Source organism: Aulonocara sp. 'chitande type north' Nkhata Bay, linkage group LG22, assembly GCF_057382095.1.
Source record: "Aulonocara sp. 'chitande type north' Nkhata Bay isolate Kocher_YH1m ecotype deep benthic linkage group LG22, A_spYH_male_GT1.1, whole genome shotgun sequence".
Classification (NCBI taxonomy): Eukaryota; Metazoa; Chordata; class Actinopteri; order Cichliformes; family Cichlidae; genus Aulonocara; species Aulonocara sp. 'chitande type north' Nkhata Bay.
The window spans coordinates 9999130-10026017 of record NC_141364.1 but is presented as its reverse complement, the minus strand read 5'-3'; the positions used below and the strand labels follow the sequence as shown (position 1 = coordinate 10026017).

Genomic DNA, 26888 nt, shown 5'->3' with positions numbered 1-26888 from the left:
CTTTACTACAGCGCCGGGTGAGGTTTATTATTTTAGGCAGGCTGTTTACCAGGTTATTTTATCAGAGTCAAAGTTCCCCTCATTATTGCAGCTTTTAAGCTGCCAGCAGCGTCAGTTGATCAAACAGTGTGGCAAAACTAAACAAAGCCATTAAAGCATAAAAGAACCAAACAGACATGAAAACGTGCACTTTCACGTGTGAATTTTGGATAATTATATGATGCCGGATATAGTTTGAAGAGTGAATTTTTATTTTACTCAAAAGACTGTTTAATCCACAATTTAGAGATGATAAATCAATCATTTCTTGCTGGATTATGATACACAAAAATGCAAATTAACTACACAAAACAGAGGTCAGAATAATAATTTTACAAGAGGAGAAAAGTTGCAGCTGGAGTAAGTTTGTTTTTTTTCTTCGGGACTACTTTGTGAAGCGAACTGTGCCCAGACTTTTACTGAGAGTGTGAGTAGATTTTTGTGTGTCCATTGCTTGTTTATGACTGCAGGGTTAAACAAATTAAACTTAAAATAACTATTCGATTTTTTTCCCTCAAAAACATTCAGACCATCTTCTCACTGAGCCAGCAGCTGCAGGTTGCTCCTCCCACTGGAGTTTGCCAGCGGGACCACGAGCGCCGAGTTTTTATTGTCGGTGCTGGAGGTTGCTGTGAGGCGAGCGCGGGTGTTCAGGCTTCGTTGTTCCAGAGACAGAGCTTCCTGTTTTCTGGAAAGATCCTGCAGCATGCGGGAGTGATGCAGCTTCATTTTCTGCAGAGAGTGCCTGAGAGAGGATTACAGCAGCGAGCAGGGATGAATATCAGCTCCGGTGGCATGCATGCTCGAGAAGTTCTTCTGAATTTGGTTTTATGGTTTATCATTACTTTAAAACATCACAAATCCATAAAATGTATTTCTCTTTATATTCAAGATTGTAAGAGTGACAGATATATTTTTATAGTCCTATGTTATTTCAGCGGTAACTCTATAACTTGTCTGTTTCTCTTCCATTAGATTGTTTATACACTTCCCAATCTAATATTCTATATTATATATAGAATACATATTCTATAATTGGACCTAATATTTATTTAACTGGACAAGCTTGAGATGTGATGATGCCACACATAGTATGATTTCAATAAGATCTCATATTGGTGATGGGAGAGTCAGACCCTTCTGTCTCCAGCACATCCCTCTGATTCTCAAGGTCTGGACATTGTCATCTTGGAATTTACCTGTGCCATCAGGGAAGAAATTGGTGGAAAAATAGTAAGCTGACCTAATTTTTCGGGCATTTAACGTCATTCAGTTACAACCTGCTGAACTGAAGCAACCTCCAGTCATAACACTTCCTTTACAGGGTTATGCAGTAGGCACCAGGCTTGATGAGTGCATCACTTCATCCACCTCTATTCTTACCCTGATGCTTCAACACTCCCAAACAGGGTTGAGAGTATATTACACAAACACATATATGTTTTGTGTAATATATACAATACTTATATATTATTATTATTGTTAATACTACTTAGTTTGGCCACACAAATAAAAATGAAGACTCACTGAGCTTCAGAGAGCTTCTGCTTCAGAGCTGCGATCGTGGCCTCCAGTTGCTGGACTTCATTAACGAGGCCGTGCTGCACCTGCAAACCATCACGATAAAAGGAGAAAAGACTTCTAATGCAATCAGGGACACATCTGCTGCTATATAACTGATATATACCTCATCTCTGCACAGGTCCACGTTAGGCCTGTTGGTCCTGGTCTCCAGTCTGGTGTGAGCAAGCTTCAGGTTGGCTGTCTTCGCCTGCAGATCTGCATCCAGCCCGTGGATGTCAATTTCCATTTCTGCCATTTCCTCCTCAGTCTACAGACGGATGTACAGGCAGTGGGAACATGCGATGACAAACTATACTCCCTCACCCTGCTGCTAACAGCTATTATTTATAAGATCTTACAGATTTTATTTGCCACTCCAGCTCATGTCGGGCCTGCTCTTCAAGGTGATTACGTTTGCGGAGAGCAAACTCTGTGGCTCTGCGTTGAGTCTCCAACTCATTCTGCAGCTACGAAATAAAAAGAAAGAAAGAAATTAACAGCAAATATGCCCCACCTACTCTAAGCAAGATTAGTGGACAATATAAGAAAACCAAAATAAAAATAAATTAATCAAATTAAAGAAATCCTTTAACCATCTGCAGCGCCCCCGGGTGTTCAAACACCGACATGTGAAACAATGTTCTTATTAACATGTAAGTAAAACCTTTATCCCATAGATTAAAACTGCCTAGAATATCAATGATTTTTAAATTAAATGTGACATCAGAAGATTTTTTTTAACAAAATAAAAATATAATACACACATTTAATACACAAAGCGCATCTTTGTGATTAATAAATGTGGTAACTACATATCTCCTCTTTAATTTAAGCTTTTAAACATGGATCTATGATGTGTGCATAAAAAGCTTTTAATCATTAAATAAACATTTGTCAAATCTGGAGAACACAGACTGAGCACAGAGAGAGGGTTGCACCAATATTTGTGCACAGTTTAATGAATATTAAAGTCATTAGGTGGTTATCATTTTTTAATTTTTTTTAATTAAATAAAATACTTGAATAGTACTTGGTCGTATAATAAGTCATATTCAAGAACTCCTACTAGTTGCAAACCACCTACCTGTGCTCGGGTGAGGTTCATATCCTCCCTTATTTGCTGGGAAACCTGCATCGCCTCATGGGCACGAGCCACATTATGCTGGCTGAACTGGACCCACTCCTGGGGGGTGGAGGAGCTACACCAAAGACAGCAGTTATAACAGTAGTAGCTGCTATGAATGATACGGTTTAAATAGACAGCGGTAACCAAGCATCACAAAAATGCATAATACACAATATTACAGTGACACTCAGTAGTTATGGTTTTTGTGTGTAAAAGAACAAATTTTGTATATAAATTTCATGTAAAAAAGTATATATTACAAAAGCTTTATGAAAAGTTCTAACACCTTGTTGTGATTTGGCTCTATGTAACTGAAGTTGAATTGAATTTCCATAGTTTAGCAAATGAGGAGTAATATTCAACCAATCTTTTAATTATGATAATAATTATATCATACACTAGCATTTTATGATCTGCATACTTCATATTTCATGCACACCCTCATCTGAAGATTACCCTGATGGTATGCGAGTCGGGTTGGTCTTTAGGGAGATGTGGGGCGATTTTATCGTAAGTGACAGACAGGACATGTCAATATCCAGAGCATCCATCTTGTTCTGGAGATCAGCAGTCAGCTGGTGCCGCACCTCCTGCAGAATGCTTAGCAACCAGGAAAAAGGGAGGAGCTTAGAAGTTGGCTAAAGTCAACATGCATTTTCAGCAGTGGAAAACAGAAACGTACCATAGCTGCTCAAAGGCCCTGCTAGTGTGCTGCTGCAGAACTTGCTGCACTCTTTCAATCAGCTCCACCTCTTTCTTCAGCTGTTCGTCCACGGGGTCCGTTACCAGCTCGTGCCCTTGCCGTCCCTCCCTCAGTGTCAGGCATTCAGTGGTGACCTCCAGAGGAACAGCAGTGGCAGCCAAAGCTTGCTCGGTGTGCTCTTTGGACTGACACCAGCGTGAAGCCCACATAAATGAAAGTTATCTCAGAGACCAGGAGTAAAGATTTTATGAGCACTTGACAAAGAAACACCTAGATGTTTCTTTAAGTATGACACATGTGCACATGTACAAAATGGACAAAGGCACCACTCAGTCATACTGGGGCCATCTTGGATTTTGAAATCAAAGATTAGCGAGAGGCAAGCTGACATTTCCACTATAGGGCACAGTCTACTCAGGCTCTGCACATCCCAATTTATTGTCTCCAAACGAGAGCTTCATTACAAAATGCAAATCAGGCTGTGTTAAACAAGACTTTAAACCAGGGACTGAGATCTTAAACATATTAGGAACATGTTTGCTGAGTTATTAAACCAAATAAAGAGTCAGGAGATTTTATCACATCCAGATGGTGTCACCACCTGCTGGTCATTAGAAAGAAAACAGGTTTAAGGCACTGAAATGTTGGCTTTACTTTTTAGACAAAGAAGTATATCAGCTACCGTATTTCCGTGTTTCTTATACAGTCTACAGATTCAACCTCTGCTTTTAAAAAGTCTGAATAAATCACCAGTGTCAGAGTCTCCATCTCTTCATCTACTTTCTGAGCACAAGTTTCCAACACTTCCTTCCACCGAGCAACATCCCAAACACGGTCACTCAGCCTACGACACGTATCAGTCTCATCCCAGCGTGTCTATGGAGAAAAGGTGCTTTATTAACAACGTGTGGAGAAAGAAAGGACATTGTTGGATGGTCCAGTGGACAGTGTCCTTTGAGCTCTGCCAACAAAACAAGACCCCACCTTAAAGTTAGTCTCGTTGCGTAGTGTCCTCCCTTCCTGTCTGATGACATTCGAAATGTGTCGTTCGTGTTGAGCTGTGGCAGATAGCTGCTGATTGTTGCTGGTCCACTCTGACACACTGCGGTGCAGGCCAGGCTTTGCATTTAGTGAAGGCATCATATTTCTGCTGAAACAAGGCCCAGATTCACTGGATCTTTCACGTACAGCTAAATGTGGGGGATCTTTTTCTATGTCTCTGTGAAGATCAAACACCAACACATATATTACCAGTGCAAAGGTACTACCAGAAAAAAGTGCAGTTATGAGTAGCAATTACAAACTGATATTATTACAAAATAATGGCATTATATCCCCTGAAAAATCCGAACGATCATAAAAACTCATCAAAATTTTGCTCTTTATTTTGAATGTTTCCATTTTATTAAATATCACAATAGTAATTTGCTTTGATCCAAGGTAAATATTGCATTGTTTGTTACTCTGTTTTGTGTCAGTGACTATATTGCAGTTAATCAACTACTTTAGATTTTATGACTCTATCAAAACTGCACACAATAAACCCAATAGTGTATTAATTATATAAGTGCGCCATCTGGAGCGTTAGTTATAATATCATTATGAAATGCTGACAAAGTAAACTGATAGATGTTATTACAATATATATTTGAATGAGTGTGCTTTGTGTTAATAAACCATACTTACAAACAAACCATCCCTGTGTATTTAATAACACTAAATGCAGATTTGAGATTTAACGGGCTGCCAGAAACAGAAACATTAATAAAACATCAGTGATAAAAGCACGAAAATAAACAGATACTACACTGTGTAAATACTCCTTTCAAAGTTACATCACCTCTTAGCAACTGCAAAAACATGTAAGAATATCAAGGACCTTTTTAATTTAATTATTATAAATAATTTGGATTGTGCAATCAAAATAATTCAGGCCAGGCAGGAAGAAAAGAGGAAGACAACAGAGAAGATTCATGGGTGGAGTAAAGGAGGACATGCAGAGGGTTGGTGTGACAGAGGAGGATATTAGGGAGTTGATGAGATGGACACAGATGATCTACTGCTAAAGGGAGCAGCTGAAAGAACAAGATGACACACCTTTGTGAAATATTAGGAATTAAGTAATTATTGGAGTCTAAAAGGCTACACCACCACGTACAATTATTTCTTTTATGGTTGTAATTTTATTGTTATTCTCAAACAGGTCTCTCTTGTAAATGAGACATTGAGTCTCAGTGGGACTACCTGTATAAATAAAGGATAGATTAAAAATATAAGAAAATAAATTATTATTATTTAAAGCGGGAAAACATGCAAAAAATATAAATAAATCAAAGTACAAACTACCTTTGCAATTCTTTTTCCAAATAACATTTTAGCAAAAAGTAGAAACAAGTTCAAAGGAAGATCATATTTGACTTTTTATTATGTACGTGCATGAATAAAGGATCAAAAATGAACCAAAACTTTCTACCAGCTGTCTCCCCGATTTATCTGTAATTAACTGATTTTATGTTTCAGGTACATGGGCCAGACGTGGCCGTCAAAAAGGCCAGGTGGGTCTGGTACCAGGTAGTTTCTTGAGCACTGTACGAGTTATTAATGAACGAGTACAGCATTAAACGCAATAGAGCGGAATCAGAAAATGCAACAAGATAAAAACAGTCAAGTAGGCTAAAATAGCCAAAATGTGGAACGAAGTGCTGCCCTTGATTAAATGTACTTCAATGTTCGAAAATACCAACATTGACCAGCTCATTTGAATATTTATTGTTTTCCCCCTCTGAATCTGGATACCCCCTTTTATGTTTTCCAGATCTAAATCTGAAAAATATTGTAATGTTTAAATTTAGCTGAAATGTTTCGTCACTTCGATCTTACTCACCGGAATTCTGGTACCTTCTGAGCTGAGCTGGTTTTTCCGGGGTTTGTTATCCGTGGCGACCGTCTCTAGGCAACAAGTACACACAACTTGCGCCTAAAAGGCTTTAATAATTAAAATACCTTCATTACGTTTAGTTTTGAGTCAGATTACCAGGAAATAATCATCAGGGAACACGAGCAACTTAAATCCACTTTGCCTAAATGACAGCCGGGGAAAATTCCTTTTAGACTTGTAGAAGCAGACTTAAGTTTAATAGACTTATTCTGCTTCGGGAAAGAGAAAAGGCTCAGTACTTATCTAAACACAATCGGATAAATCCGCATAATTTATTTCAAATGTACTACTGTGGTAGTAGCACCAAACTGACACCTTTACACACCCTTCCTGTCGCATAACTATGAAGGATAAAAAGCTAAAATAGTAAAGCTAAATATTAAAGTTATGATGTAATATGAATAAAAATAATCAAATTATCTGAATAATGTGACCAATTTGAGATCATAGCGTAGCAAAACTGAAAAAAAAAATAGGGTCATATAACACTTTGAAGGTTGGAAATATATTAAAGAAAACAATTCAAAAATTTTTATTTACATATTTTTGGGGAGGGAAAGCATCTGTGTATCTATACATATATGCATGTGTAAGTATCTACATGTGTATAAATATATATACACACACATCTTTTTTATTTATTCTGTTTATTATTAAAGCTGGACTATTTTGACAAGCACCGATTTCTGTTGTGATCTATCATATTGTAGTTAAAATCTAACAAAAACAAAAAAAAACAACCAAAATATTGTACCAGAAGTTTCATTCCAGCCCCAAAACGCTTTTCCTCGTAACCTCGATAATAAACACCACTCGGGTATAAACACTCATTTATTGTAGTATCAGAATTAGTCATGCCAGTGGTTATATTTCCATGCTGTGGTGACTTTCAGTGTAGACAAAAAAAAAAAAAAAAATCTAGTTAGGTATAATCATCATCATCATCATCATCATCATAACTCGTATCCCCTCCCTGACCATGGCTGTTTTATGGTCATGAATCAGCAGCAATGGTTCCCAAGGTGTAAATAGTAATATAGGGAAAATAAAAAGTCACCAAAACGCAGCAGGACCGGTGGGCCAAAACCGAGGCCGGTCTCCAACCAGGACCTCACACCTGTATTCCAGTGACCTATTAAGCAGATACACAACCAAACCATGGTTTAATGCCCGACAGAGACGATTCGCCTTGAAAATCATCTCAGTGTTACTTTATCTGTACATTGCACCTAACGGGGGACACATATGAGCTCTAAATTCTTTATATAAGGACGTCATTGAACGTGGGAACCGCTTGCCAGTGCATAATCCCAATTACCTGAGCTATGTTAACACCTATATTCTCCAGTAGGCATCTATTAAGGCCTTACACTAAAAAGAAAAACCTCCATGCCCGTGATGTCAAAGCCGCTCCCACTTTGACTCTACAGAAATTATAGTTTTGAATTCACTGACGATGGACGATGTGTGTGAGCTCCGTCTGGTGTGTGGAGTACCAGTGTCGAGAGGAAGAAATTTAAAATAAACAAAAAAAAATCCACTGACAGTAAAAGTATTCTTAGTAACAGTGCTGAGCAGGATCAAAACAACTGATTTGCTCATTATTTGTTCATTTCTGGAGATGATTTCAGCTTCTATTTTTTTAAACTTCTGTGTACACATTGTTTAAAGACTAATAAATTAAAACAAAATGGGACCATTTAGTAGCTTCAAACAAAGCATGTCCAAAAAATAAAAAAAACAAACCCAAAGGAAAAAGTTTGTGTGATGATAAAAACGTAAAGACGCTAAAAATAAACTTTGTGTGGCAGGTTCATAATTTAAAGTAAAAAGAAGAGTTTGGCGGCAGCGTGGCGGTGGAGTGCAGAGGTCGATTTCCTTGAAGCAGAAGTGAGAGGTTCAGTTAGCTACTCAGTTAACGGATTTCAGAGCGTTCAAGCTTTTCATGGAGCTGCAGGAGGAGGAGACGTGTTCACTTTGCAGTCCTTCGGTGTTCTTCGTGAGCCTTTTGCGTGTTTCTCTGGTCCAATTTCAGACAGAAATTGTCTCCTGTTATTTCTTCTTTTCTTTTTTTTTTGCTCCTCTCCTGGTGTCGTTCAGCTGTGTGGGAGGACGCGACTCTGTGTTTGTGATCCTGCACTTGTCCAGTCCACAGTCACTGAGGTGTTGCATCTCCGTTGACTTCTATACCGTGCTGCTGCAGCTGTGCTCGAAGCAGTGCGTTGTCATTCTTTAATTCCTCAATCTGAAAACGTAAGACAGAGTATTTAATTTCATTCATCCTTGATCCTTCAAAGACTTTTTTATTAAAATGCCCCTAACTTTCTTGATTCATGCCACGTTTATGGTGTTTTAGGTGCAAACAGGAGAGCGGCGGTGCTTTTCTCTCTCACATTCATGTAAGTGTTATTTTCTATGCCCAATTTTAACCTAATGGTCACAATCGAATGCATGAACTGGAAACAAATCCGTGTTCTGTATCTTGCCCAACATGCAGGCCGGAGGAGCCAGGACTGAACCACCGCTTTTCTGTGTCCCCCGCTTTGGTGTTGAGGCAAAGAAAGTGGAACCTCAGTACTCTACCTCCACTATTAGTCAGAAATAACAGACAAAACTCATATTGAGCAGAATTTAATTCAGCTTATTGGTGCAGTCCTCTGCAGTGTTTATTTTCTGTCATGTTACAGTGCGCTCACAACGTTCAGACTGATCGAGACACTCGAGTTCAACGTTTTTCTCTACTCTTGGCACTGCACCGCTTTGTCTGTGAGGACCCAAAGCCCCCTCCACCTATGTTTGCAAAGGGTAGCAAAGCAAAATATGAGATGTGTGCACAATGATGGGAAGTTAACCTGTTGTCTAAGCAGCTCGTTGTCCATCTCGACTCGCTCCACCTCTTTGTAACTGTCCTGCAGCCGCTGGTTATTCTGACGCAACTCGCGGATGTAGTCGCACGCTTTGGACAGGATGCCTCCTTTACTCTGAGGAACAAACAAATAATATAATATTTTTCTTTCTAGTCTTTCATTCCCACTGTGAGCTGACTTTTCTCCAGCGGCTGACACACTTTGAAATTCCTTCCATATAAACACTTTGTTACCTGCTGAGCTAAAAATAAAATAAATAAAGTAAACACTGTCACACGCCCCTGGCTGTAGTAAAGCCTGGTGAAGGCATGAATGAAGTCAAAGAACAGGGTGAACAGGAAGTGAATGAAGGCCTGACAGAGGCAAATTTAAAAAGATCAGTGACATGAAACAGCTGCTTTCAGACTAAATGAAGTCACGTTACATACTGAGCTAATCTAACTAGCAGGAGCTTCTGTAACCATCTGTCAGCACTTACACGGTCATGCAAAATATACACGAGTTTTCAGTGAACGTCAGAGGGTTTTTTTAATACAACGCTCACCGCTCCGGTTCTGCTGTCGATGCTGCAGTCAGGAATGATTTTTGACAGCGTGACAATCCAGTTATTAATCTTGTCTCTTCTTCTTCTCTCCACTGTAAAGAAAATAAAAAGGATGCTCAGTTTTAGCTCTCGCAAGCTGTGGTTTCACACACCGATCAGCCCCAACATTAAAACCACCGACTGGTGACGTCAACAACACTGAACATCTGCTGGGAAACCTCAGCTCCTGCCACGCAGATCTTACTTCGATATGTGCTACCCTTCTTGTTACATGCACGATAAGTGAAACTGTTTCTGTTCTTCTTCTGTTGCTCTTCTTTTTCCAGGTATAAAGCCTCCGCCTATTGGCCCATTCAAAGTTAATCGGTACATGTCTATTGGCTGATCTGAGCACATGAGGCCAATCACTCGCCAGTGATCGTTACAAAAGCGCAGCTCCCTCGCCAGCTGTGCCTGCTCTAATCCTTAAGTGACATTCTGGTCCAGACTCCATACCAGTTGGTGGCGGTAATGCACCAATTCGTTTGCCAACCGTCAATAAAAAAAAAAAGGAAAGGAAATAGAAGAAGAAGCTTCGCCTGCTTCCGACTCTCAGTGACCTTTGTGTTTGGTAGTTTCTGTGTGTGAACAGCAGCAGACTCCCACAGCACGACATTACACCATCCCATGCAACAAAAACTGCTCAGAAACCACATGAGGGACACCAGAAGAACCCAAAGAGTGTATTCCCAGAACACAGAGGCTCTACACAAGAGCCCACATAAGATTCATTTAATGTTGTGGCTAACCTGTGGAGATACACACGAGCTGGAAAAAAAAATGCTGCTGGAAATGTGCACTTTGACATGTTACTGCCATTCATGTCTGTGATTAAAGAGCAATTAAAATAAAATCGCTTTCAAACTTTCATTTAAGTTTAGATCCTTCCTTCACTATTCAAATTAAATCTGGTCTTTCCTTAGGAACTTGAAGTTAAAAAGGAGTGATAGATGTGACAGCCCTGAAATATCCGTAACCTTGGCGATCACGCACCTTCATTGTGCTGTGCTCTTCGCCTCTCATCCCTGGGCGCCCGTGGACCATCTACTTTCCTGTAAAGGCACAAAGAAAAAACACAACAATTGTAAATTAACATTGAAAAAAAAATGCTAAGACACCACACTGAATGCTGATGTGCCAAAACTGTGACCCAAAAGTCTGTTAACAACAAAAAGTATTGATATAAAGGAAAGCATGTTAACCAAAACCCATCTGGTTTTAGTAGAAAATTATCTTTATTTAGGTTTAATGAGCTGTAAAGAACCCCACAAATATACCAACTGCTAGAGTCTGTGTTAACTAGACTTTCACCTCCGAAGAACAGACCCAGATCCTTTAAGTCCTCTGAAGGGCACGCTCTTTGAGCTCAACCCTTTGAAGGATTCAGGCTCTAACCCCCCCCCTCAAAAAAAAAACATGAGTATGGTTTGCTGTTGCCCTCTCTGAAGGAGAATCAGTGACAAACTAAACACCAAAGCTCAGTGGTTCCCACACACTTATTACCTGGGAGGGCTGCCCAAGTATAGTAATGGGCCCTTATTATAGTTAGCCTTTCATTTTAGCATTTTTTGCAGTTAATCTTATCCTCCTCACTTTTATTTTGAAAGTCTCATCACCGCTACACCACTAGTCCTGCGTTAGCAGTGGCTAGTAGGTGGCTCGCAGGCGTGTGCTGCTCATTAGTCATTCAGATGAAGATGTCCTTCAGTGGCTCAATGTAGTCCAACCTCACCATCACAGACTGAAACTGCAAAGAGGTGGAAAACTGGGTCTGAAATCTAAATCTGTGGGAAACACTGATGCCTGAACTAAACCTGCAGCTATTAACCAAAGCCACAGGCAGACCAAAATCCAGTTTAATCCTCGTATCTTAAGCAGCCACCAAACGTCTGATTCTACGACACATGATGGGGGCAGGGTGGGGGGCGTAAGTGAAAGTTCTTCTCACCAGTCTGAACTGCCATGCTGCAACATCTCGCTTTCACCAAGGTCTCTGGGGATGGCAGGTAAGTAGGACATAGTATGTTGGATGTTTTAAATGATTTAAATGATGGTTTTTCTTTTTTTTTTAGTATATATTTATTGTTTTACACACAATGACAAGACGGATCACGCCAAGAAGGAAAGCAAGAGGCAGAGTACACCCAGTCCAGTGCAGATTGGGAGGAAAAAGGTGAGATGTCGGCCAAACAGATGTGCAGAGGGATTATGGTGATTTGGTCATTCTGAGATTTTTTTGGGAAGTAGCATCAATGTGCGACGAAGCTTTAAGTTGTACTCACGCAGTGTAGGTGTGTGTGCGTGGCGCTATGGTACGTTGGGTCGCCGTCTGCAGCACCTCAGGTGGGCTCATCATCACGTAAAACTGACCTGGATTTGACGAAACACCACGAGGCGTTAGATCGACAACACGAGCCTGTTTTATTTGACGGTTAAAGAAGTGCTTCTCACCTCCCGCTTGTGTAATTGTTGGGTCGGCGGTGGCCTGCACCGACACGGCCGTGGCTGTTCCATCGCTGACTGTGGCTGCAGGGAAATAAGCGAAGCGTGTCTCTCCTCCCACCGTCTCCCCGCCAGGACTTCCCCCGTTGCTGAAAGGATTCTGGATGACGGCCTGCAAAGTCGGAGACAGAAAGTTTGTACAGCTGGAATCATCTCAAATACAAATTCGATTACTTTTGCCACTGGAAAACCAAAATGCTGAAATACAGTTTTCAGAATAAGAGCTCCTTAACTCTTTAACCCATGTTTGATATACAGACTGACTCTGTGTCATCCGGTCACGTCCTTGTCATGCACTTTTTCACAGACTGTGTTTTTAAAATGTCACAGGTGTTCATGGTAAAAGCCAAAAATAAATCTTAAAATAGGGTCACTACCCAAACGTTTCCAGACCGAACCATATACACTTCTCTAAATAATTACAGCCCGTGTGAAATTTCACGTAGAAGAGGTTGACGTCATGGTGATCCAATCCCCTATTTGCATGCCCCTCAGCCTTCCTGTCAGCCACGAGCTGATAGATTAGTCAGATAAGGAAGCGGGTGTATCTGTGGCTTCCTGTACAGACTGATGGCTGCTGCGTCTTGACTGCAGTCTGTTTTTATTTCTAGAGCCTTTTGTGCATCCTGATCATCTTGCAGGGTTAACTGACCTGCGCTACTGCCTGAGGGGCTCCAGCAAATGCTGCAGTGGAGACGACGCTGACGGCTCCCGTCCCATCAGCTGCCGCTTCTAGTTGGTCATCTGTCACCTGAACCACGCGATAGGTCACCTGCAGACAGAGGAGGGCATGAAGTCAGTGACCATTATGGGGGTGTTTGAAATTTGTTTTTGGTACGAGTCGACCTCACACAAGCCTGGTGATGCACATTCATCGAGTAGCCGTCACGCAGACGTTTCATCTTATCGTTCATCTTATCATATCACAATATGTATTCTGAAGATGACAGCAATGATCCAATCACAGCGCTGCTGGGACAGCCACCATCACTGTTCACAGCCTCTCATAAACTCTCTGATCAGAAACTCTTTGTTACCATATTTCGTGAGTTTTTTTTGGTTCTGAAACTTCTCAAGTTCACTTTCAAATATTTGGGTCAAAATTTTAAAAAATAGATTTTGTTCAAAGGTGTCAGTGACCGTCTGGAGTGAAAACAACAGTCGTTGCTAATTTTGCATGTGCTTATCAATCAAGTCAATTACACTTTCACCCCACAGACCAACAGTGACACCCACGTTCAATGACCTCAGGCGGCGTGACGCCCGGATTTCGATTCGATCGCTGCCAAAGTTGAATCTGTGGCTACAGCCTCGCTTTTAAAGAAACATAACTGGGATAGAAAGAAAATAAGATCCACAATAAATATGTCAACTGAAGAAAAAAAAAAAATCACTGACAGAGCAACTATATCACAACTGCCCACTCTCCACATATTTATTACTAAGGTCTGTCTGGCTTTGTTGTAAAGATATCCTCACATCCTTTGTGTAAAACTATGACGCCTGATCCCAGGATACTAAAAGCTGTTGTCACAGCTCAGAACAGGAGTAAATTTTTCACCAACAGTAGACAGACGCTCCTGCTGCTGATGGACTGCTACCTTTAGAAATATGGCTCTGTGTCTTGCTGTTGTGTCCGTCTCCCTTGTATAAGACTGTTATACTCCCACTGTGAAATTCTGGGCTGATCTACAGATTTTTCATGTTTAAAATAACAATTTGTCTGATAGCTGACGCCAAAGAGTTTTTTACATTTTTCTCCTTTGGTTGAGGTAAACAAATAATTCTTCCTTATATAAAAATGAGCTGACATCCTTTGAAAGTTTTTCAGCTCCTGATCAACAGATCCTGAACATTGAACCAGGGCACAACTGCTGCTATCAGTTACCGTGGTTACCAGTATCTGAAGCTCTATTGTTGCATTCCAACTAGAAAATATCTGAATGGCAAATCAGCAACAGAGGAAATGCTGCCTGCAGCTCACCTGTCCGCCGCTGTTGTCTGTACGAAATTGGTACTGCACATTGTGGTCAGCAAATGCAGTCTGAGGGACACCGGTGATGGTCACTGCAGTCTGCTCGTCCGTCCCCACAGCTTCCCCTGCAACACACACACCACCACGTTTCAGACCTCGAACACTAAACAAGCGCAGGGCCGTGTAACGCAGGTGCACGCCTTTTGGCTTAACAGCAAGCCTGTTTTGTTTTTCTGCATGGGCAAAAATCTGCCACTGTCCAAACAGGTTTTGGCCTCGTCTGAACTATTGACATGTTACTTTCCAAGTGGAGCTTCGTGTACTCACAGTACTCATGTCCTCACTACCATAAAATTCATTTTTAGTCACTATATGCCAAGAAATAACAAAAAAATATCCACTGTTTTGTTGAATTAACTATATCCAACTCAATCTTCCTTGTGTGGAGAGTCCAAAAAATGCATTCTGAACCTGGAAAAACTCTATAAAGTCTCACTTTTAAGTGTGTTTTGTTTCAGTCGTGTGGATTACAAGAACAGATGCTCCTACCTTCCTGTAGCTGCACCACCTCCTCTGTTTCCTGTTTGTCGTGACTAAAAACAAAAACAGAGCAGAGCTGAGTCAATTTCAAGTATTTCTCTGAAATAAGATCATTAACGTTTTCTGAACAAAAACCCAGCTCTCCTGAACCAACTGAGGAAATACGGCGCCCCCGGGTGGTTATATAAGGGAATAATCATTAAGATATAAATAAAATGAAACATTACTGGCGTCTAAGACTTAAAATCAGTTCATCTGCACTTAAAAGGGGGAAATGAGAATTATTTAAGACCTAGAAGTCTAGTCTAACTGCTCTGACCAGTTGCGCATGGAAAGGCAAACTTCACAAATATACATAATACTCCAAACAACGCCCCAATGTAGTTGGATTTAAGAGTTTGAAACCTTAGAGATGCTGCATCAGTTACAGTAGCAGTGAAGTGCGTTTACTTGTTAGCCTAAAAACAGTCACAAACTGCAGCTGTGCACTTGTTTTTATTGTGCATTGGATAAAACAAGCGCACAGATTTGGAAACGGGCGCACAGCTAATGTGTGCAGAAATCCTCTGAGAAAAGTGCGCAGACAGTGCGGGACAACACGAAACAAATATTAAAAGTACACTGAGAAGGCAGGTTATTAACTGCACTGCGCTGCAGGGAGCAGGGGGAAAACAGAGGGGTTTATAGGCCGTGGTGGAGCCATGTCTGAGCAGGAAGCGGGCAGCAGCTTCTCACCTCGCCGAGCTGTCCAGACTTTGCTCCAGCATATCCATGAAGCTTTTGCGGGTGTAAAACGCCGATATTCAACGACACCGAATTACGGAGATGGAAGCGCTGATCACGGGGACAAACACACGGGTCATGTGAGGAAGACAGTCCAGGACACGTGAGGCGCCGACCGGGCAAGGAGCTAAAATGGAGGCCGCTGAGGAGCAGGACGGAGCTGTCTGCGTCTGTGCGGAAAAGTAGAAAAAAAAGAAAAAAAAAAAAGAGTCCGGGTGTTTCCGCAGCGGTGCCGAGGCGGTGGAGGGAGGCTGAGTCCTGGATTATGATCGTTATTGTGTTATAAATTCGGATCTGAATGCACGGATTGAGGCTGGTTTGCGGTTAAATTGGTTTCTTTATGTCCTCCGTGTCCTCTGTTTGCGCACAGCTGCTGTTTGTCCGCGCAAAGCGGCTGCGACATGCGCTCCAGAAGACACGGAGTGGATTAGTTTGTTCGTTTTTTGACAGAAGGAAATGCGTCTTTTTTGCTCTAAATGTCGCTTTGTCTTTGTAAGATTTGGAGAGCTTGTATTCACGTGACTCCTGGTGTGCAAACAGTTTGGTTAGAGACGGATTTTCATGGGATTTGTTTGGTTAATTCTCTATTAAAAACGATTTACTCGCGAATTATTTGACTTTGGATTTAATAGCGCGGTAAATATTGTCACTGAGAGTCATTTTTTGTGCTCGTTTTTCTCTCCCAATCAATCAGTTCCTCAATGGGATTTTTTTTTCGGGTCTCTTTTGCCCAGGTGACCACAGAGATCCAATACGGGTTTTCTCTCAAACCACATGACAAAAACTGTCTACATAACAAGGCACAGCCGAAGCTCGCATGGTTTTAACACATCGGGCAGCTATGGTGACCATTTTACTTGAAATTCAGACCCAGTTTGTACATCGCTGAGCTGCTAAATGAGTGAAAAAGACAAATAAAACGGGTTCTTGTTTCTTTACAGCCAACCTTCCCATCAATTTCTGACAGTAGGAGGCGATGCTGAGTGTCAGCGGCAGGAGGCACGACGTCTTCCACAGCTGATCTGCGCAACTGAGATCAGCAGATTTTCTTTTACAGTCTATTTAATTCACAAATAAATGCACCTTTATCATACACAGAATCTCAGAAGCTGTCTATAAAATAAAGCACGAACATACTGAAGCTTGTAAGGCCTCACAAAGCACATCACATTTATTTAAGAACATGTTTTACACATTAGGCCCCTGTTTGTTTGTTTGTTTGTTTGTTTGTTTGTTTGTTTGTTTTTTAAATACTTGGTAATTTTACACCAGATATCCATAAATCCTTTGATTGAAACAATATTCATTGCCGTTTAATTTACTTGTATAAAGGCTTTAACAGTGTGTCCAAAAGTCATAATTCATAGTGTTTAATAAAACTGTCTGCCATTTATTACATGTCAGTTTTTAGAGCCAGCACAAAGGGGAAAATGAATTTTTGCAAGCATAGCTTTAACCCTTTAAAGTCCACTATTAAAATGAACCACTTCTAGCTTGTGTTACAGGTTATAAATGGGATAAAAGTGCATATGGAAAAAAAAAACCCACATACATACTCATCGGCCACTTTATTAAGTATATCTAGTTAGTACTGGGTTGGACCCCCTTTTTCCTCCAGAACTGCCTTAAGTCTTCATGGCATAAAGTCAACAAGGTGCTGAAAACGTTCCTCAGAGATGTGGCTCCATATTGACATGATAGCATCACAGTTTCTGCACATTTGTCAGCAGCACATTCATCCATCTCCCACATCCCAAAAGGTGCTGTACTGGAGTAAGATCTGGTGACTGTGGAGGTTATGTTATGCTGCTGGAGGCTGTCATCCTAAGATTGGTACACACTGGTTATAAAAGGCTGAACATAGGAAGATTGTGCATTTAAAAATGCTTAATTGGTGCCAAGCGGCCAAAGCGTGCCCAGAAAATATCCACCACGCAATTACACCATCACCAGCAATCTGAAGACATTTTCTCCCAGAGAAAAATACTGCTCACGGGATATTTTCAGTTTTCTAAAAACCCCATGGTTGTGCAGTAAAATCCAAATAGATCAGTAGTTTCTAGAATACTCAGACCAGGTTTGCACTGTAAGGGCGTCCAAAGAAAAAGAGAAACATTTGTTGCCCATTCTGATGCTCAGTTTGAACTTCAGTAAGTTGTTTCACATTGCTTAAATGCACTGAGTTTTCATCATGCGATTGGCTGATAAGAAATTTGCATTAACAAGCAGTCAAACAAGTGTCCCTAATAAAATGACCAGTTAGCATATAATCTCCATCAGCTTGTTCATCAGTTTATGAGATTTAGTAAAATGCTTCAGCCTCAGTGTCTTTGTAGTCACTCCAGCTGTCCAGCCATTCATTTTCCTAGTCAAATTTTGGTCTCAAGCAAGGCAGACTGACCTGGCTGATATAAGAGAGGCGAGATGGAAGCGCCTATAGAGGAGCATGTCTGTGGTTCCGAGTGTGGGAGGAGACTGGAGCACACAGGGAGAACCTGTAAACTCCACAGAGAAACACTCCAGCCGACCAGGAGGTGAGTGCTAACATCTGCACCACTGCGTAGTCCTCTCATCCTGCCACTGAAATGTAAAGACACTGTATCATCTGTATCTGTAACACTGTATCTTGTATCTTCTCATACATATTATATGTATGATGTTTAGTGATGTTTAGTGGGCTACAATCAGAATAATTAAAGGTCTACAAAAGAAAACCAGTCTGCCAGAGCACACTTTTGGTGCTGTTTTTGTTTTATGACTCGGAATCTCTTAGTTAAGGCTGTCCAAAGAAATACATTTCTGGCCATTTAGGTATTTAAACCAAAGGCTAAGTAGGAAATTTGTGTAAGAGCTTAAGAAAAGATGTTGCGTAAATGCATCCTTACAGGATGTGAAGACTCCAGCTCTGTGGGGTTCTTCTGGAGTTAAAACTTTTGCAGAGCTTTTACAAAACGACTACAATTCAAGTCTCAGCCAACAGATCTGCTTAAAATTATCCCTTATAGGCATCACATGGCTTTGTGCGTGGCTTTGTGCAGAGGGTGACTCATTTATTCAGACTGTACACCCATTACAGTGAGACAGAGAGAGAGAGACAGAGGGAGGGAGGAACAGCCACCTAACAAGTGCCAAACTTGAGGCCAACCTCTCCTCCCATCTCATTCTTTCCTACATGGGCACTCTGATGGGTTTGCAGACAGCTCAGTTTGCAGACTGAAGAGAGAACCAAGACGAACACTGGGATCACGTAAGGAAATCGTCAAACTACTCTGCAAAGATCTCCAGAGATTTCTCATCCTCTAACAAACTTTAAAAAGGTAAATCGAATTTTATAAGTTAGTATCTTTTGGGCAAGGACATCACTTTAATTTTTGGGTGGAGTTGTTAACCCCACCCATGTCTTTTGATTAATTGTGCTTTGTCGTTTGTGTGCTTAATGTTAGGGGATTAAAAAGAGCCGGATGTATTTGGAAGTAATCAATATGTTCCAGTGAATTAAGCTTTGTTTTCTTTTTAACTTTGAACTTTGAGCCAAAAAGTTGCCTCATTTTTGTGTGTTTCAATGAATATTTCTTGGGCATATTTCTTTCATCTTATTTGTGACACATGTTCCACGTCGACTGTCGGATCAAACTGAATGGTGTGCATTTGCACTTGAATAAAACCTGCTCAAATTGACTCTTTAGACTCAAATGAATATAATCATATCTGTTTTGACAGCAAAATAAGAAAGTTACAATGGCGACACCCAAAAACACTCCACGAGGTGCAAACACACCACTTTCTCCCAACCGGATCACCCGTCTCCAGGAAAAGGAGGACCTCTGCAACCTCAACGATCGACTGGCCGTCTACATCGACAAGGTCCGCTCTCTGGAGGTTGAGAACGCCGGGCTGCGTCTGCGCATCACCGAGTCGGAGACAGAGGTCAGCCGGGAGCTGACGGGTCTGAAGGCCGCCTATGAGACGGAGCTGGCAGATGCCCGCCAGACACTGGACTCGGTGGCCAAAGAGCGAGCACGGCTGCAGCTGGAGCTGGGCAAGCTGCGAGAGGACCACAAGGAGCTGAAAGCCAGGTATAATGTTTACTGTCTTTGCACGTGTCTGCAGGAGCTGCTGAGAAAAAAGATTGATTACTTTGGGTTTGTGCCCTCTCATCTTGGGTCCCCAAATTCCTTAAACTCACCCCTGTGTGTTTGATCGATGTGGGTGGGGTTTTTTTTGTTGTTTTTTTTATAGCTATAGTGGGAGTGTGTAACTTTAAAAGACAAAATAGTAACAACAAGATGAAATCATGAGCTGCAGAATTCACCCTTACTCATTCCTTACACTCAGGGGCTGTCACGGCACGATTTAATGTGGTTTGACCTTTAGCTTCCAGTATCTAATTTCAGCAAGTCTTAGGAGTTTCTTGTCATTCTGCTGACTTCATAACTCATTTCTGTTTGTGTTATATTTACATTAGCAGTTACTATTATCCCATAATTATCACCTGTCCCACAGTGTCTGCTGTTCAGCTAAAGTTATACGATACAGCTTTTGAAGTCAGGATTGCAAAACTCTTCTCAGAAAGAACTCTGCTGCAGAGTGTCTGGTGATCATGAGATGTCTCGCTGCTGCGAGGCATCTAAAATCCCCCTTTTCAAACAAACCCTTTCAATTGAAGGCATCTATTTGTCCCTTAATACAAATGTGAAAGGGTTTGGACTTCAGTGTTGATACATATTAAGCAGCAGTTACTCATAATCTTTTAATAACTGATGTTTTAACTTGGTGATGCACTGAGAGTTGTGTTACCCTGCCGCTGGGAACACTCCCTATAACTGTAACATATTCTCCTCATTGCTCACTGGGCAAGAGCTGGAGTGGGACTCCAGCTCTTTCCCATGCTTCCACATCCAGAGGCTGATGACTAACTCTTTCCCCAGCTTCTCCTCCTTCACCAAAGTCATCATTATACACAATACGTGGCAGTGTTTAAAGAGCTCCACTCTTGCCTGGATTATTTTTCCGTAAATAATAAAACGACGGCCACAGTGTGTTTGGCAAAGCCATACCGTTGCCATGGCAATATCTCAGCTAAAAACCAACGGCTGTGGCTTGTGGCTACCAGATCCACGGGACTTGATGAAAATCACTGTGGTCTATGACTCATATGCACCGAGGTCTTTCCCCTGCTTCTGCTTCTTGTAGACATCCTCATTCAAAAATAGCTCATATTTGTTTGATTAGAGTGTGTAAAGGAAACTATAGTAATTCAGTTTTAGGTCTTAGGTCACTAAAACAAATGCAGTAAGATGCTTAAACTCTTAAACTATGGATTCTCAAAGCTTGAATGAATTGAGTGTCATTTGAGTAAAACGAGAGAAAATGTACACATTGAAAGTCTCAGTGGCATTTGTAATAGTAGTTTAAGGTTTTGTTCAAGTATTGTTGCTATGGTGACTAATGGAGATAAACATGAATGAGAAATCCTCCCTTGATCTCACTCAAAGCTGTCATAGAAAATGTAAAGTAGTGCATTCTTTCATTCATGCTTGCACTAAAAATGAACAAAAGCTGCACTTTGAGAACTTAAAGTGGAACTTAGTCCCCATTTTTGTTTTCATAGGAACACTAAAAAAGAGTCAGAACTGGGGGGAGCCTTGCAGAGGCTCAAAGACCTGGAGGCTCTGCTTAATTCGAAGGATGCTTCCTTGACTACGGCTCTTGGAGAAAAGCGTAACCTCGAGGTGGAAAACAGGGACCTGAAGGCGCAGGTTGCCAAGGTAAAGTCAAACCCACGCTCAATTTAAAACTCAATAGAAACACATCTGGGCTCAATCTTTCTGCAGTCAGTCTACAAGCTCAGAACCTCTCTGTTTGTCCTTCATAGTCCTCCTCTCTTTCTTCCAAGTTTTGTTAGTAAATGTCAGCTAATTCAGATTTCAGCAGGGGTTGAAGGACAGCCTCTCTGCATGTTTTCCTGCCCGCATACTCCACTGACTGCTTATTTTCCACTCCGCAGCATTACTTTGTACTCATACTCGGCCCATTTTGTGCTTCTTTTTTAGTTGGATACCAGCTTGGCCGATGCCAAGAAGCAGCTGCAGGATGAGATGCTGAGGAGGGTGGATGGAGAGAATCGCATCCAGACTCTGAAAGAGGAGCTGGAATTTCAGAAGAACCTCCACTCTGAGGTCTGAGCGCTTTTTGCATATGTTCTTATCATTAGTTAATCATTTTAAAAAGTACCCATGCTGGACTTTACTGATAATCATTGCTGGTAAATTTTCAATAGGAGCTGCGGGAGATAAAGAGGCGTCATGAGTCCCGCATGGTTGAACTGGATAATGGCCACCAGCAGGAGTTTGAATGCAAACTGGCCGAGGCACTGGTGGATATGCGCAACCAGCATGAGCTGCAGATTAAAATGTACAAGGATGAGATCGAGAAGACCTACAACACCAAGGTAGACCATCAAGTTACTGTTACTAAAGGTTTACTTTGCAGCATTTATGTCTTCTGTTTTGGTCCTCAGTGGTGAAAGAAAGCTGCACTGAATAATTGCGCAGCAGAAATATCCAGTTAAAACATCGTGACATGGTTGTGTAGTTCCGAGTTGTTGGGCTTTCGCAGTTTCACAAATGTCTTGTATAATTTGGTTACAGTCCATGTTTTATCTCCCTCCATCAGCTGGAGAGTGCTCGTCAGTCAGCAGACAGGAGCAGCCACCTGGTTGGGGCAGCACACGAGGAGCTCCAGCAGATCCGAGTACGCCTGGAGTCCACGTCGACTCAGCTCAGCCAGCTACAGAAACAGGTTCTTACAAATAATCAGCACACACTTATCTGCAAGCATACATCACTTAAAGAAAAGGGTGATATTTTTCATATTTCAGAGCAGGGGTGCAAAACATAAGACACAATCGACCCGCCAAAGCTGTAGAAAATGTAAAGAAGCGCATAGATTTTGAATTTTTAACTGCAGTTTCATAGGTTTTACAGATGTTCCTGATAATAAAGATTGCCCACTTTCATGCTAAATCAAAGTAATTAAGCAACTAAATGACAAGAAAGTTTGTTTTTCAAATATTGAGTCCATAGTAAAAAGAACAACAAAAACTTTATATTTTATCATTTCAGAACAGTCTGTGGAAAGAAGTAACATAAATTATTCTGTAGTTTTGCGTATTTATCATGTAGTTTCACTGGTCCGGCCAATTCAATATCACCTAAGATCAAAGTGGGGTGTATGTGACTCACTATGTAAAATCAGTTTGACATCCATGTTTTAAAGTAAAAACAGACCCCAACAGAAATCAATTTAATTTAAAACAGAAGTTGTTTTTATAGATTCACATGAATTAGGCTCTTCAAATTGATGCTGGCTGTAAACTCCATTTATTTGTTTAAAAGTTCAGTTTTTCATGGTTTCTCTAGATTTCCTTTGTTTTTTGAGCTCAATTATTAACTCACTCCTTGATTGCTCTTGAGGTCTCCAGACTTGCTTGTTTGATCCTATCAGGCAGTAACTTTGTGACTCTTTGGTTTGATCCAGCTGGCAGCTCGTGAGGCAAAGATCAGGGACCTCGAGGATGCTCTGTCGCGGGAGCGGGACAGCACGCGTCGCCTTCTGGGTGAGAAGGATCGAGAGATGGCAGAGATGAGGCACCAGATGCAGCAGCAGCTCGATGAGTATCAGGAACTCCTCGACGTTAAGCTGGCCCTGGACATGGAGATATGCGCCTACAGGAAGCTGCTGGAGGGAGAAGAGCAAAGGTATGTGTAACGACGCTCATCGTTTCCTCTGTGTGGTTCATAAACTTTTTCATTTATCTCATCATCGTCATCAACATGTTTCTCTCTGCAGACTGCGTCTTTCGCCCAGCCCTCCTCCTACCAGGGCGGCGGGAAGTCGATCCTCTACTTCTGGAGCTCTCTCTCGATCTATCCACCACAGCGCTCAGAACTCCCCTGCTAAGAGACGTCGCCCTAACGACACCGACAGCGAGGCCTCCAGCTTCGCTGGTGGAGCCGTTTCCCGCACTCGCATCACCCAGCAGGCTTCGGCCAGTGGACGTGTCACTGTGGACGAGGTGGATCTGGATGGGAAATATGTCAGACTCAGCAACAAAGCTGATGAGGTGAGATGGAGAAGTTGGAGGTGGACTGACTACATTACTATTTGTAATGTAGTGACTTTGAACTCTGACGTTTTTACCCAACTACCCTCTTGCTCTTGTAGGATCAGAATCTGGGGAACTGGCAGGTGAAGCGGCAGGTGGGATCTGGCACTCCCATCGCCTTCAAGTTCCCAGCTAAATTCACCTTGAAGGCTGGTCAGAGGGTGACGGTTAGTAGCGTCTTTATTCAGCAATCAGAATCACCAATCAACACCTGATTAGCACAGATGATTTACTCTGTACTGTCCATGTGGTCAGATCTGGGCCTCTAATTCTGGTGGAACTCATAATCCTCCATCTGACCTGGTGTGGAAGAATCAGCCCTCCTGGGGCACCGGAGACCTCTTCCAGACTACTTTGATCAGCACTAATGGAGAGGTATTTTGAATTAAATCAGCTTATTGGGCTTGATAGACATTTCATTCAGACCTAAAGTGTCAAGACATCAAAACTCATGGCCAGTATATTTAAAATATACCGAAACTGAATGAATAAATAAGAACTACAACACTTTTCTTTCAGGAAATGGCAATGAGGAAGGTCACCCGCACTCACCTTGAAGAAGAAGATGATGACATGGTGAGAGAAATGATAGTTTTCCTAGCATGTGCATAATGAGATCATGTGCAGGACCAGAATCCAATTAGCAGCATCCACTGGTTTTGCATTGAATTAAAATAAGAATCACATTAATTCAGATATTAACATTTCAAATGGATCCGTATCACTGTGTGGGGGCGGTAACATTGAAACTGAGCATTACGTGTTGCATGATAAGGTGATGGTTGGTAAGTAAAATAAAGATATTTAAAAGGATATATGTGTTTTTAGTTAGGTGAAGCAAGGACACATGTGCGTGTGCAAATGAAGAAATACAGCAAAATCTCACACAGTTGCAGCTCCCAATGGATATTTTACATTCTTACTAGAAAAATGATTATCAGTAGTGAAGAATAGTTGCAAACACACATATTTCATCAACTGTTTACGCAACTCAATGTTAACTGTTAAAAGAGACAATTTAAAAAAAACAAAAAACAGTTCACTTATTGTTTTTAGGCTCTTGTTCATTGTATCAGGGCTACAAAAATACAGGAGACAAAGGCGGTTTAATAACAAAAGCTGTTACAAAACCAGTCCTCCCATAGATACAGACTATTTACACACACAGGACTGAGTAGATGCTCATTAAACAAATAAGGGTGGGGCAGGCAGTCACAAAGGAGTGTCAGAGGTGGGGGGGAAGAGACAAAGACAGGAAGTCAATCCCAAGAGACACAAAGAAAATCACATACCAAAATAAGACAGGAAATGGAAACAAGAAAGACAAAACAGAGACCAAAACATTAGGAAAATATCAGTGAGAAGGAATGAAAATTAAATAAGCACAGACACCACGACACATACTTGACCTTTATTACCACTGCAGGGTGTTTTTTTTAACACACACTAATTAAAAGCTGTGTCTGTGCCTCAGCAGGTGGCTCACAGCACCTGTGGGGACGGCGAGTACAACCTGCGGAGCCGGACGGTCGTGTGCGGCTCATGCGGACTTCCTTCAGATAAATCCAGCAACTGCTCCGTGTCCTCTGCTTCCCGCTCCTTCCGCAGCGGAGGCATCTCCGAGGGTTTACTGCCCCACTCCTACGTGTTCAGCACGAGCACACCTCGCAAGGTGAGTACCGCAGCTCATACAGGAGATATATGACTTCCCTTTCATGCAAAGATTACCTCTTTTTTGTCTATTAATATGCATGTGTGATCATTCTAATTTTGTTAAAATTTCTTCCTAGACTGGAGGCAGAATGGAGAGCTGTCCAATCATGTGAAGCCCTGGGGCCACTACACTACATTTTCTATAGCTTCTTAGGTATCAGTTGTTGAGTTATCTGGTATAGTTTTTAGTTCAGTTTATGTACTTTCAATTTAATTTCAAGTTATTGAATGCCAGAAAATTTTATACTGCTTTTTATAATGTACATATGCATGAATAAGAATAATTTTCCAGAGCCTAAAGGTTAATTGGGGTTAGCTTTGTTTGTTTTTTTATATTAGGGACATTTAAGGTTGGAAAATGTAAAACAGTTACTTTAACATTCATTCGTTTTAAAAACTTAATTCAAATTAATTTCATTATACTCTATAGACACTCTGACACAGCGGGGTTGTGATCAGTTTAGGGGAGACAATTTGTAATAGCATTATCTGCTTTGCAGTTAAACTCATCAAACTTAAATTATGTTATTTGTATGTCTATGGGGATATATTCTGTGTAAGTCTTTAGTGCTAATGTTTTAGCCATTGGCTGTAATGTTAGCTAGTTCATGGCTATAGGAGTCTGGGTCAGTTGTAACAGCAACAGTCTGGGTTAGTTGTAACAATAATGCAGATGTTACAACTTACCACACTATTACTTTAACTTATATTAAACAAGTTGGGGCAGCGACATCAGCGAGAGAGGTTCACTGGTTGCTTTTGTATATGCGGTTAATGCCATTGGCAACACAATTCCTCCACTGTTTGTGTTCCCACACATACATTATGCAGACCACTGTGTCAGAGATGGACCAGTAGGAAGTACTGGTAGTGGAAATAAATCAGGATGGGTGCAAGAAACAGATTTCCTCATCTTTCTGAAGCACTTTGCAAACCTCACCAAGGTAAGCCATGAAAAAAGTAATGGAATTGCGATGCTGGTGAACAACTACATTTTTTCAGCTTCATTGTTATGTTCAAAATTGGTGCAAGAGTTGTGGGTTATAATGCCCACTGAGCCAATGAGGCCAAACTCAAGGAAGACCAACCAAAATTAATTAAATATTCAGTTGCAGAAAATTCCATAACTTGTCTTTTTTGGGGGGTTGGAATATGTTCAAAAGCTAGATGTCTGCATTCTGTCACACACACACATAGCTACATAAATGGATGTAAGTGCATTCATGTGTTGAATAAACAAAGATTACATGTAAATGTTTTGTTAGTACCCTTATTTCATTGTGTTACATTTCACCCCAGGATATGTTACAACTAACCCAGACTATGGGGTTAATTGTAACATTTCACTCTTTGTGTTTGAGGCCATACCATGCAATGGGTAATTGTGCT

The 26888-nt window shown here is 41.2% G+C and overlaps 3 protein-coding genes across 9 annotated transcripts; 1 reads left to right on the top strand and 2 right to left on the bottom strand.

Moving 5' to 3' along the window:
• Positions 1–5: 5 nt before the first annotated feature.
• Positions 6–6495, bottom strand: tekt2 (tektin 2). 3 transcript variants are annotated; one of them, XM_086279266.1, is made up of 10 exons: positions 6316–6492; positions 4416–4650; positions 4182–4307; positions 3411–3616; positions 3185–3328; positions 2687–2801; positions 1962–2069; positions 1727–1870; positions 1567–1646; positions 6–784 (listed from the first exon to the last, which is right to left on the bottom strand). In XM_086279266.1, exons 2-10 carry the CDS (start codon positions 4572–4574, stop codon positions 577–579), a joined length of 1290 nt encoding a protein of 429 aa, XP_086135392.1. In that variant the 5' UTR covers positions 4575–4650; positions 6316–6492; the 3' UTR covers positions 6–576. The 3 variants fall into 3 exon arrangements, with proteins under 3 accessions (XP_086135392.1, XP_086135393.1, XP_086135394.1); XM_086279267.1 differs by having other exon boundaries at positions 4416–4578; XM_086279268.1 differs by lacking the exon at positions 6–784 and adding an exon at positions 1131–1238 and having other exon boundaries at positions 6316–6495.
• A 424-nt stretch (positions 6496–6919) lies between these two features.
• usf2 (upstream transcription factor 2, c-fos interacting) lies at positions 6920–16106 on the bottom strand. 2 transcript variants are annotated; one of them, XM_086279269.1, is made up of 11 exons: positions 15572–16106; positions 14846–14889; positions 14306–14421; positions 12974–13093; positions 12271–12433; positions 12102–12189; positions 11768–11812; positions 10813–10871; positions 9781–9872; positions 9222–9350; positions 6920–8614 (listed from the first exon to the last, which is right to left on the bottom strand). In XM_086279269.1, the coding sequence occupies exons 1-11, from the start codon at positions 15607–15609 to the stop codon at positions 8525–8527; spliced, it is 984 nt and encodes a 327-aa protein (XP_086135395.1). In that variant the 5' UTR covers positions 15610–16106; the 3' UTR covers positions 6920–8524. The 2 variants fall into 2 exon arrangements, with proteins under 2 accessions (XP_086135395.1, XP_086135396.1); XM_086279270.1 differs by lacking the exon at positions 11768–11812 and having other exon boundaries at positions 6921–8614; positions 15572–16093.
• On the top strand, positions 15496–25956 carry LOC147303516 (lamin-A-like). 4 transcript variants are annotated; one of them, XM_086279261.1, is made up of 15 exons: positions 15496–16463; positions 16561–18153; positions 18816–18936; positions 19340–19695; positions 21231–21387; positions 21673–21798; positions 21900–22070; positions 22295–22420; positions 23159–23379; positions 23471–23744; positions 23846–23953; positions 24042–24161; positions 24306–24362; positions 25261–25458; positions 25577–25956. In XM_086279261.1, the coding sequence occupies exons 4-15, from the start codon at positions 19358–19360 to the stop codon at positions 25610–25612; spliced, it is 1932 nt and encodes a 643-aa protein (XP_086135387.1). In that variant the 5' UTR covers positions 15496–16463; positions 16561–18153; positions 18816–18936; positions 19340–19357; the 3' UTR covers positions 25613–25956. The 4 variants fall into 4 exon arrangements, with proteins under 4 accessions (XP_086135387.1, XP_086135389.1, XP_086135391.1 ...); XM_086279265.1 differs by having other exon boundaries at positions 15497–16463; positions 25264–25458; XM_086279263.1 differs by having other exon boundaries at positions 15496–18153.
• Positions 25957–26888: the final 932 nt, after the last annotated feature.

Excerpts from the sequence above, each read along its gene's own strand:
- tekt2 (XM_086279266.1), bottom strand. The coding sequence starts at position 4,574 with ATGATGCCTTCACTAAATGCAAAGCCTGGCCTGCACCGCAGTGTGTCA. Across the intron at positions 3,617-4,181 it reads AGATGGAGACTCTGACACTG|TCCAAAGAGCACACCGAGCA; the intron begins GTGATTTATTCA and ends CGCTGGTGTCAG. Across the intron at positions 2,802-3,184 it reads CCGACTCGCATACCATCAGG|CTCCTCCACCCCCCAGGAGT; the intron begins GTAATCTTCAGA and ends TCTTTGGTGTAG.
- usf2 (XM_086279269.1), bottom strand. The coding sequence starts at position 15,609 with ATGGATATGCTGGAGCAAAGTCTGGACAGCTCGGCGAG. Across the intron at positions 11,813-12,101 it reads CGCACACACACCTACACTGC|AGACCTTGGTGAAAGCGAGA; the intron begins GTGAGTACAACT and ends TGCCATCCCCAG. Across the intron at positions 9,351-9,780 it reads TCGACAGCAGAACCGGAGCG|AGTAAAGGAGGCATCCTGTC; the intron begins GTGAGCGTTGTA and ends TTTGTTCCTCAG.
- LOC147303516 (XM_086279261.1), top strand. The coding sequence starts at position 19,358 with ATGGCGACACCCAAAAACACTCCACGAGGTGCAAACACACCACTTTCT. Across the intron at positions 22,071-22,294 it reads AGAAGACCTACAACACCAAG|CTGGAGAGTGCTCGTCAGTC; the intron begins GTAGACCATCAA and ends TCCCTCCATCAG. Across the intron at positions 22,421-23,158 it reads TCAGCCAGCTACAGAAACAG|CTGGCAGCTCGTGAGGCAAA; the intron begins GTTCTTACAAAT and ends GGTTTGATCCAG.